Source organism: Sesamum indicum, unplaced genomic scaffold (genome assembly GCF_000512975.1).
Source record: "Sesamum indicum cultivar Zhongzhi No. 13 unplaced genomic scaffold, S_indicum_v1.0 scaffold00195, whole genome shotgun sequence".
NCBI classification, from domain to species: Eukaryota; Viridiplantae; Streptophyta; class Magnoliopsida; order Lamiales; family Pedaliaceae; genus Sesamum; species Sesamum indicum.
This window is the reverse complement of record NW_011628090.1, coordinates 139,181-150,665: the sequence shown is the minus strand read 5'-3', so window position 1 is coordinate 150,665 and position 11,485 is coordinate 139,181. Positions and strand designations below refer to the sequence as shown.

The 11,485-nt window shown below is 35.0% G+C and overlaps 1 protein-coding gene and 1 long non-coding RNA gene across 16 annotated transcripts; both read right to left on the bottom strand.

The window, feature by feature from the left end:
* Window positions 1-302: 302 nt before the first annotated feature.
* LOC105179727 lies at window positions 303-7,538 on the bottom strand. 12 transcript variants are annotated; one of them, XR_002286380.1, is made up of 8 exons: window positions 5,202-7,535; window positions 3,917-4,082; window positions 3,748-3,804; window positions 3,417-3,514; window positions 2,066-2,293; window positions 1,254-1,348; window positions 734-1,173; window positions 303-650 (listed from the first exon to the last, which is right to left on the bottom strand). It is a non-coding gene; the product is annotated as an uncharacterized LOC105179727 (long non-coding RNA). The 12 variants fall into 12 exon arrangements; XR_002286376.1 differs by having other exon boundaries at window positions 2,066-2,236; window positions 2,314-3,804; window positions 5,202-7,538; XR_849357.2 differs by having other exon boundaries at window positions 2,066-3,025; window positions 3,417-3,804; window positions 5,202-7,537.
* An 11-nt stretch (window positions 7,539-7,549) lies between these two features.
* LOC105179726 (mitochondrial import inner membrane translocase subunit TIM44-2-like) lies at window positions 7,550-10,935 on the bottom strand. Of its 4 annotated transcripts, none has more exons than XR_849356.2 (5): window positions 10,335-10,932; window positions 9,821-9,920; window positions 9,120-9,199; window positions 8,893-9,020; window positions 7,550-7,670 (listed from the first exon to the last, which is right to left on the bottom strand). XR_849356.2 is itself a non-coding variant. In XM_011103374.2 (5 exons), the coding sequence occupies exons 1-4, from the start codon at window positions 10,368-10,370 to the stop codon at window positions 8,976-8,978; spliced, it is 267 nt and encodes an 88-aa protein (XP_011101676.1). In that variant the 5' UTR covers window positions 10,371-10,935; the 3' UTR covers window positions 7,550-7,635; window positions 8,893-8,975. The 4 variants fall into 4 exon arrangements, 3 of the variants coding, with proteins under 3 accessions (XP_011101676.1, XP_011101675.1, XP_020547073.1); XM_011103374.2 differs by having other exon boundaries at window positions 7,550-7,635; window positions 8,893-9,013; window positions 9,808-9,920; window positions 10,335-10,935; XM_011103373.2 differs by having other exon boundaries at window positions 8,893-9,013; window positions 9,808-9,920; window positions 10,335-10,933.
* Between the last annotated feature and the right edge of the window lie 550 nt (window positions 10,936-11,485).

Genomic DNA, 11,485 nt, shown 5'->3' with positions numbered 1-11,485 from the left:
ATTACATTAAATGTATACAATTACAAATATCAAAAATGTCCACCCGTTCCACAATGTCGCCTGTGGCGTTGACGTCGTGGTTTTCTAATTTCCTCGCCCACATTTTGAACTGGCTCATTTTGCGCCTCATTTTCTTCACCAACAAATCGACTTGATGTTTCAGAACTTGACTCCACATTGTCACGATATGCACCAAATGATGGAAATGGAATTGGTGAAATATTATATCCTTGTGTAAATGGTTGATTAAAACCAAGACCAAGGTCAAGAGAAAAATCTTGTGTTTGATTTAACATATATGGAGTCGATTGAAACCAATCACCTTGAGATGGTTGAGGCATATAATAATCTTGAGGCGGTTGAGGTACGTAATAATCTTGAGGTGGATATACTGTAGAAGGACCAGCTATATCCACCCCAAAATCACGACGTTCAACTGAACCAGTTGACATTCGGCTAGAACTTCTTCTTTGCCTGTGGGATGTTGTGGGAGCATCATCGGATGGAGAAGCAATTTGTTGTGGCTGTTGGGTTATAGCCTCTTTGATAATATGTAACCCATGCTCAAATCTATCCACCAATTGACTATATCTTTCGATATTTGGTGGTCTAGATCGACATAAAGTTTCAAGGGCATTCACCTCATTTGCCTGAAAAGTGTAGAAAAATAATTAGCCTTGTGTTGTTAAAAATATATATAAAATAAAATATGTAATATTATATAATAACGTACCACAACTTGCAACATAGGTGCTTCTCCAGGTTGGTACCCGCTTTCCACACATCTATCATTAGATGACGACACGAAATTTCTTGTTATGTTGTAGTACCACTCCCAATAACCTCGTTTTGTCTTCTATTAGAAATGAGTGGCCTATGTACAACCGTGTCATATCGTCTTTGCCATCTAGTGATGTATTGTATGTGTTGCAGAGACCAATCTGCGCCCGCGTGATTTTTACGGGAAATCTGATGGAGGCTCATATCACGGGTATCCGTCGATTCTAGTACATTCTACCTCATCCCGAATTGGCGAACAACTCGTTCGGGACGATGCATTTCAACTATTTTGTAGAATATCAACGGAACGGATGACCTCCACAACTGGGGGTTGAATTCATCGGCGTAAGCCATAATGACATCCGAGTCCATGTCATACGGCTGCCATATGTACTGTAATAAAAACAAAGATGTAAATTAATATGAATTTAATTCACGGTATAAATATACGAATAATATTAAAATTTAGTTACTTGATCCGCCTACATCTCATCCAAAATTTCTCGTATGACTCGTACAGTTCCCCGAACTGTAGTGGTGAACAATATTTCTGGTACTCCATCCAGCACTGAGTAATGAACAATATTCTGATCAATTAAAATCAAGTAATTTATAACTATAAATATCGTGAATGATAACCTAATACTCCTTTTAATAATAAATAAAAGTTTGTCAAAAAACAAAGTGTTAATAGAAAAAGAAGCTTTTATAAGTTCCTTTAATAGACATCTATAAAAGTGTCAAAAGACATTTATAACCTTAACGACCACTTTTGATAATAAATGACAAATAGTTATAGAAGTACAGTATTATCCAAATAAAACTTTTGTAGTTCTAACTAAAAAGACTATTTATCATTCCACTTTCTATGTCAATCGAAACATAATAAAAAGGCAAATAATACTAAATATGCTTTATAAAAAAAAACCCTATTAGCCTACATATGATAACGTTTGACTATAAAATCGTGCATGAACCACAAACATAAAATGTTAAGGCTAAAAATTTCATAAATAACAAAACCTACTAAAGAATAAATATTATAAAATCACCAATAAAAAATTATCAATCTTCTTGTATTAGAAGTGCCTCTCAAAAATACAAATAAAATTTAAAACAAGTAAATACAATAATGTAACCAATGGGTTGAACTTCCTTGGCTTCTGCTCAATAGGCTTTAAACAAAACCAAAACGAATGGTAAGAAAATAACACAATAAATGAAAATTCCAATTTGTTGATTAATCCAATTAAGATGAGAAAGAGAGATAACAAAACATTCTCACCGTGTAAAGTGAATCCTTGTTGATTGGCACCGGAACATTGTGTTCCCTCCTTCATTCAGCAAATGTTTTCATTCCCTGGCAAGCTATGATGTTCTCACCGTGTAAAATGAATCCTTATTGACTGGAGCCCAAAGGTTTGCCTCCTCCTTCATTGAGCAACTATTTCATTCCCTGGCAAGTTTATCAGCAACTGTTTTCACTGGAAGGTTTTGTTCCCTCCTTCAGCAACTGTATTCATCAAGTCTTACCACATGGTTACAATGCTGTTGTCAAAGGGTTGTAAAAGCGAGGAACTTCGACCTGAGTCCAAGCATGCAAGAGCACACTATCTACCAGACAAGCAGATTCATTCTACAAAATAAGATTGCTAAGTTTACATGTAATTTTAATTAATAAGCATCTAGAAGAATGAAAACATCGAAAAATTATGATGTGAAAAAGATAGAAAAGACTCATGCTTTTAAGAGTTTTACAATGTATGGGAGGAAGGAGGAAAAGATATTCTTTCTGGAACATTCTAGCATCCACAACACAATGTTCTCACAAAGGAAAAGGTTCTGTTCCCTCCTTCCATTCAGCAACTGGTTCCATTCCCTACGAAGTCTTTAAGGACAATATTACCTAAATATAACTTTTGTAGATCTAACCGCAAAGAGTCCAAACTCAAAACTCTTATTAGGTAAGGTTACAAACCTTACTCGTGTTTTAAACAAGTACCAAGAGAAAGTGACAAAAGAACAAAAGGCAACGAAGGTGGTCTTTTCTTTAAGCGCAACATACAACTTCCAATTTCCTTGTTAAGATTTGTCGATGCCCTTCACTCTAGAAATTTCATGATCATTGAGCCACGGAAAATATTAGAATTAAAGCTACATAACTAATCAAAATATAGCATATTAGAAATTACTTACCAAAAGCACCGCATAAAAGTAATTATGTGTATGTAAATTGGCACAGAACCTAAAAAACATGCCAATCACGAAATTTGGAAGATCAGAAACAGACAAAACTAACCAAATTACTGTCAATACCAAATATAAGAAATTCTTTTCTTAACTTCAAGCAAATATTAAATAATTTCTCCTTCAATGTCAAGGCAACATTAGCAGAGGCAATGTAAGTGAGCCAGAACAAAGAAGAATTCAGATTAATATAACCACACAAACAACTAATGGGGTCAAAGACTTTTTCTGACATCATAAATTACAGTGAAACTTTGAAAGGCATCAACAGACAGTAATCATAAGATATTGGCATTGAAATTGAACGCTAATGTTGTTCTTAGGTATATTTCTTCTGTTTGGAACATAATGTATTATTGATCTCCCCAAAGGGGTTGAACGGACTGTACCATTATCAAGAAGTAGCATGAGAAGGAGTCTCTCACAAGCCAGTCTATTCTATTAGTTCCCCGTGAGAAAACCGTCGAAAGAAGTGCTTTTTGTGTGTCTGGAAGGGAAAAAGCAGAAGTATTAGCAGTTACTTTAGATCTTGGTCCAGGCCATCCCCCATTTCCTTTCTTGTTAATCATGGCATGTAAAAGTATGTATGGACAATACACACACAAGTACTAACATATAAACGAAGGAAGCTAGTGATTGGGTGTGACATGCAAACTGTTACAAACATTCAAACAGAACTTTTTCAATCATCCAATAGAAACTGACAACACTACCACTTACTTTGGAAGCATCCAGAACCATCAACACAAGATGTGCTGATCTGGCGACTGCGATAACCTGAAACCACACTCAAGAAGTTCCTTTAAGGCATATAATATCCTCCAAAAGCCAAGTCAGTTTCACCAAGCATCACATCTAGTTTATCATTTATTATAGTCGAAACCTTTACCTTGGTACCATGCCCCTTTCCTTCAGATGCTCCTTTATAACTCCAGGAACGTCAAGGAGCTGTATTTTAGCATCATTGTAGTGAACAAGTTAGTGTGGTGAACTCATATGATGGGGCTTCTGAATGAGTTCCCGTCAACATAGTCAAAAGTGCTGATTTTCCAACACTGGGAAGTAACAATTGCAAAATATCTTCAGAACACCAATAAGAATACCACATAAAAAGAACGATTTTACATGTCAATAACCTTAAAAGGAAAAATCCTTAATCCCAAGAACAGACCAAGAAAGACATGGTAGCTAAAGAAATGGCACTAGTACAAAATGAGAGAACAACCACGATCAACCAAAAGCCAATTAGTTAATTGTTGGTTCGAAACATCCTCTGTTAGCAAAATCATGTGAACAAGACAAAATTCAGTCATTCTTTTGGATTCTAATTTTCTCGCTTTTTCCAACACATAATTCTTAAAGTAATGACATGGCCAACCTGGGGAGCCTATCAGGGGAACACGTCCATGGCAACAATTGGTAACTTCAAAACCCTCCCAACTCCACTAGAAGAATTATCAGAATACAGAAGCACTTAAAAGGATTGAATTATTATAATTGAAAAGAATTTTGGAAGATGAATCTATTAGAATAATTTTCTATGCAAGCAACCATTAACGTATTGACACAACAAGAAGAAATCAAAGAAGTTGCATACTTTTGGGGGCTCCCACAATTGCGTCCTCAGTTTTGCTATCTTAACCTTGAGCTGACCCAAATGATATTATGTATAATCAAACAAGTCACTATCATGATTATGCATCTTGCAGCATCGTATAGACAATCAAATCCATCATACCTAAAGCTTAGTATACAATAGTCAAATCAAGAGCACAGTGTCTATCACATAAGTTTTCTAAGTTTACATGTCATATTAATTAATAAGGCATATATCAAAATGAAACTATGAAAAAATCATGATGTAAAAAAAGATAGAAAATATTTTTAAGAGTTTTACAATGTATCAAGGGAAAGGAGGAAAAGATACTCTTTTTAGAACAACCTAGCATTCATCATCTTACATTCTCAGACTCTTTTCGGAACTACCTAATATCCTTACAAGGTTATATTTGGCTGAATATGTAACCAATGCACCAAAAGCTCAAGAATAGAGAGCAACAACAAAGTTTCAGCACATGGAACAAATTCAAAAAGTCGGGTAGCAAATGTGTAAGCTGATGAACAGAAACAATTCACATGCCAAAGTGCAGAAAAATACCATGCAGGAAAGTTACCTTTTGTCTTTATGCTGGAAAAATAGACTACAAAGTTCTCCAAGACTTCACACATGCCATTCCCACTCAGACTGCCATTCCCATTAAGTCTCTAGACTGTCAATTGAAAGATTTTAGCATATGCATTCCCAAATATCGCACAGACATTTTTAACATATCATCCAAGCACATCAATCTCGGTTCTGGTGATAAAGAAGACCATAACGGTTTCAATATTCTAATGTAATCCAATACAGTTCCTCTTTGTGCAGCAAATTTAAGAAATTAAGATTAACTCCACCTTACTGCTTCACATGAATAAAATGCTACTACATGACGACTCCAGATTGACAAAACAAGAGTAAAGTAATATTTGATACGTGATGACTTCTCTTGACCCCTTTAGAGAAGCAATTATTAGGAAGAGACAAAAGACAACAGACAACAATAAGTATAATTATAATTGACATGCTATCTCTGAACTTTAGACAAAAAACCACCCAACAAAATAACACAAGAGCTGACTCTGAATCCTGTAACTTCCAACTGTGATGTGTAAAAAAGTATCACCTACATTACACTCCCATCTTTCAGAAACTTGGGGTATCTTAACATCACTAACCTACGCACCAAAATCCTTTCCAATAACTCAAAATAAGCATGAATAGAAGGTTAAAATATATTTTAATAGATTCCCGCACACCAAAACCATGCTTGCCCTCAAACATTTCTCAATCCAAATACACAAATTATCCAAGTAGCAATTGTCAAATTTCATTTCATTTCAGTCAAGTATATCTCCTACACTAATATAACTTAATAGTTTAAGAAGAGATAGCAATACTGAGAAACAATCACTTGTAGCACAACATTCAACACACAAGTATCCCATTGACTTTATCAAAATTAAATGAAACAAGTCTCAACACACTCACAAGGGTGTCTCTCTAATCACTCATAAAGTGTTTAAGAATTCGCGTGTCACTCTAATCACTCATAAAATGTTTAAGAATTTGGGTTCCACTCAAATCAATACATAGTATGTCATTACCATAGGCTTGCTTGTGAATCAAATCTCCACCACCAACAAAATGCAAATTAATGCATGAATCAAAGGGTCTTTGCATGGGTTGTAACGGGGCTTAGGACAAGGTGTGGTAAAGAATAGGTCGAATCGTGGCTTATGAATTCAAAGGACGATGCCAACCTAGTTGCTTATCCTTCAAAGCTCATTCTCCTTCAACTCGATTCAAGCGGTTTGAACAATCAAACTCCTCAAATTGTTTTGTTTTCTGTTTCTGAATCTCTTTCTTTTTCAGAATATTTTCTTTTTTTCTTCTTTTGTTTCTTCTTTTTTCTTTTTTTTTCCTTCTTCTTTTCTTCTTTTTTTCCTTCTTCTTTTCTTCTTTTTTTTCTTCTTTTTTTTTTCATTTCCTCTTTGCTCTTTTATTTCTTTTCCTTGGGGCTAGCAATGCGTCCCCAGTATACAACTTGAATCATTTAATTCACTCATTTTCATGTCATACAAGCAAACAAGCCAACATCATCCCATTGAATGGGTTCAAAAATCACTTCAGGAGATAACCAAGAAGGGGATAATTCGGCTTATAATGTTACTCCTAAGTGCCCTTATCACTTTCATACACCAATCTTAGAAGATTGTGGTCTCAAAATGTATTACACAAGCAAGTTCTAGAATGAACATACTAAGTTTGATGCCCTCAATCAAAAGAAATGTAGAAGCACTGTTTAAATGGTAGTGCTTTGGTTCAAAAGCTCACACAAAGGGCTTTTGTGTTGATTCTTGAACATCGTTTATTTGATGCAGTCAATGGAACACACTTCACACATTTTTTTTAATATGCCACTAGTGCTAGTTTCTCCTACTTACCTCTACTTATACCAAAAAATTCTATTAATGTACGGGATATCACAAGACAACAATTTGAAAATTGAACAGCGACTGCTGGATAATTCACATATTTTTCTCAAGACACACGAACTTCTTTCACAAGTTTCCGTGTTCAAATCAAAATTGTCAATCCCCAATTAAACATTTTCAATCCCCACACATCCATATTCCAACACATCAATTCAAATTTCAACATTCAGATTTTCAACAACACAACCAATTTTGAAAGAATCATTCTAAAATGACTATCCAACCACCTCCCAAAAAATCAATAACCTCACAAGCAGAAGCACAACATACCTCCCCCACACCCAGCACATATATTGTCCTAAATGTATGCATGCAGTCCCACAGAAATAAGGAAATGAAAAGTAAAAATAAAGAAAACATGTTCCTGAAATGTGGGATGGTATCAAGGTCTACTCGACAGATGGTAGTGGAGGTGGAGGCAACAATAGGGGGTGTGCTGGCAGAAGCCTTCCATTTGGGCGCGTTGTCCTTAGTCGAACCATGATAAGGAGCTGGGCTATGGGTGAACCACAACTGTATATATGTGAAACATATATTATCCACCAACTCTGGAAGCAAAATCATAAAAAATTAATGTCATGCCTCATAAACATGTTGAAGGCGCATATGTTCACCTACTTGAATAAATAAAATAGAAAATGCAAACAAGATATCTGTGTAGAGAGAAGAACATAGTAGTTAATGGCACGTGCCATGGCCAAAGGCGCAAGCCTCTCGCCATTCTTAGCCTGTGGCGCTAGCCTTCGTCCATGGCAACACCTAGGCACCATTCAGCCTGTTGCCGAGGCGCGAGCCAGGCGCGCCTTTGTGAGCCTAGGCCTTTCTAGGTCTGGGCCCATCAAAATTTTATAAAAGAAAAATTAAAAAAATAAGGAACAACAGGTACTGTTGCTTATTTCCTGTGCTGCCACCAAGTACGTTTTCTTTCTTTTTTCTTGTGTTGCAACTACTTTCTCATGATACTTTCTGTTCTTTTTGGCTTCTCGTTTTCTTTTCAATTTTGTTATTTCTTTCTTTTCTTCATAGACTTACTCTGTTTTTCCTTTTCTTTTCTTGTCTTTGATTCTGATATTATGTAATGTAAATATGTACTCTATGTTCTTTAATTAAGTATTAATGTAAATTGAAGTCATCACTTTTCATATATTTATTATTTGTTTATTGATCAAAGTATGCTATGGTTCACTAATTAAACTATATGCTTTACTTTAGTATAGTATATAGAGTTACTACATATTCTTTAAATTTTAATTTCTGAAATTGCTTCTCTAGTTTTTTAAAGGAAAAAAATATAAGTATTATTTATTTATTAATTTCTTATACATTGTTCTAGTCGACACCACAGATACCGTGCCAGTATGAAGCATAATAGCAAACTATATGTAAATAATGTTCCTGCATCAGTAATATAGTTACATGTAAACTAAGGTAACACTGTCCAGTCCAAGGTTAAGGTCCTGGACTAAAGAATGAAGACGACTCTCAGTCTGTTCTCTTTTTCTAGTGTGTTTTTGCATTTTGTAAGTAGAGAATGTTGTGCTCTGTGGAAGAAAAATAGGAGTATAGATTATGTTTCAACACTGACTGTTCTAGTTATAGACAAATAAAAAATGGGTATTAGTTCCTTTAGTAGCCAAGAGTTGAGGAAAACAAGGAACAAAGAGTTTAGGGAAAACAAAATATATGTCCAGAAGTACTTCAATTAAGTCAAACTCCATGCTAATTCACCTTTGGGAAGACACTGTAGAACCACAAGAGGATGATTTATACCTTTTTTGTTTTTCTTGAGCCTGCGACCAAACACCATCTACATGCTTGTATAGCTGCTCAATAGTCTGTTTTTGTTCTGCATTTCACCGTTTCACCATCTCAGAGCTTACATTGGAAGTGTCTGCCAACTTGACATACAACATTATTTCTCAGTCTCTAAATAGTTAAACAAGTGCCCCACAACAACACAAGAATTATATATTGTTGTAACTTGTAACATTACCTACCTTTCAGATCCTCATTCACCCCTTTCAAGTCCTCTGCTTTCTCCTTAATCTCCCTCATGGATTGTTGAAATTCCAAGTTCCTACAGCCAAATGATCAGGATATTAATATGAGCTATTAAAGGAAAACAAAAAAGGCATGCTAATGAGCTGAAAACATCGAAAGCTTATCACGTAAGAAAGTTGAACATAAGAAACCCAAATCAGAGAAAGGAACCACTTCAACAGTTAGAACACAATATTAAAATAATATCAAATTTTTAGCTATGGTTAACCACACTGAAATGTTTATCCTAAGTCGTATTAATTGCCAGATCATCAAAACTTTCCCTGAGTTCTGGAAAAAGCCTCAACATAATTGACAAAAGAGAGCGCTATTCACAGGTTAACCATTGTAATGTCCAACCAATCCCAGCATTATGTAAAACCTAGTATATCAATGCTAACTATTAGAACTTGAAAGGAGTGGACGAAATATCTCGTCAACTAATGAGGACTTAAAAGAACTGACCAGAAGAATGCTCTTCACACCTCAACAAGGGCGATAACTTGTCATAGCTTATGATTATTTATTTATTTTAAATGAATCATCGTATAAGACAACCAAGATTAAGCATTACATGCAGAAACTAATTCAAGTATGAACAAAAAACAACAGCAGAAATCGAGATTTCAATGTAAAATAGAATACCTGTCGGCTTCACCTTTAATCTTCTTGAAGAACTCATCGAACACACTGAATTCACATCTAAAGAAAACTCCATTGGGCAGAAGCATTTGCAGCCTGGGCAATCTACTGGAGATCTACAGAGAAACAATCAACATGTGAAAATTATTCTAGAAAGGGAAAGGAAAAGAGAAAGCGGAAGAAACACACACACATGTTGAGATGCTAATAATTGGTGACTGCTAAGAAGAAGGTGTTTGGAGGGAAATAAATCTCTGGCAGGTTTTCTGTTGGCCCACATCACAAATCACAACCTAGAGAGATTATAAAATATTTCTTGGAATTTATATATGAAAAGGAGTCACAATTTAGGTGTATCCATAGATTTAATGTGTCTGGACATATAAGATGTAAATCAATCTTAGAGGTGATACATTCAGGATCACACATAAAAGGGTTTTTAATTCGTTTCTTCCAGCAACATGGATCTCATACGAATTCAAACTCACTTCGTCAGTAGAAAACATGTGAGTGTGAGTAGGGGGTTTTACCAGTGGGGGGTTTTCGTTTCTTGGATTTCTCTGCATTGAGCCCACCTGCTACCTCCGTTGTACCTCAGTTGCTGTTTTTTCCCCAAGGGTGCTGCCTTGCGTAGGGGCAGAATCAGAGGCGGCGAATCTTGAACGCACTTCACCGTCTCTCCTTCATCGAGGCTGCAGAAACCCTTCAGATTTAATAGATTAGTGAAAGAAGATAACCCTTCACTCCCTTTCTGCTGATCTTTCCCCCCTTATTCTTTCCTCTGTTTTTTTGGGTGAGAATCGGAACATGAATAGAGAAAACGGAAAATGAAGGGGTGAGGCTTAAAACGTGGGATTGAGGATGGAGGGTGGTTTTGGGTAAAATGGCCGGAAAGAGGACGGCGATTTTTCGGGTTTTTACCTGTGGATTTTTTCTTTTTTGGATGTCTTTAGTACAATTTCTTCCCAAGATTCTAAGAAATCATCGAAAAATCGCAAAAAAAGGAAGAAGAAGAAGAAGAAAAGGAATTCGCATTGAGAAATATGACAGAGAGAGAGAGAGAGACTTTGAGAAATATGGCAGAGAGAAATATTTTGTGCTTCTTGGGTACGAAGATGATGATGACGACATTGGCTGCAGTATCACTTGTATTCCCAAAGTTGCCATTAGTCCCCCCACCCCCCACCCCTACCCTTTTTTTATTAATTTCTTTTTCTAAAATACACAAATTCTGTATATTAATTTCATCAAATGTCTTAAAACTATGCCAATTTGTAAATTTAGGGTTTATCCAAAATTTATTGTTATTTTTTATAAATTGTTTGTGTTCATAATCAATCTGCTAATTTTAATATTGTTTTATTTTGAAGGCAAATAGAACTATAAAAAATAACTAATTTAATTCATATATTTTATAATTTTTTAATGCCATCCCTAATTTTTTATTTTATAATTTATTTGTGATTTTATAACTTTTTATACTTATGTAATATATTTTAATAAATAATTTAATTCATATATTTTAATAATTTTTTACTTTATAATTTCTCTCTCTCTCGTGTTTGTTCGCCTTCTGTTAGCCGTTGTACTTTATAATTTTTTACTTTATAATTTAATTTGTTTTAATTTTTCCCCCATTTCTGAAATTGTGCATTCATTTTTTTTCTATTATTTGTTTGGT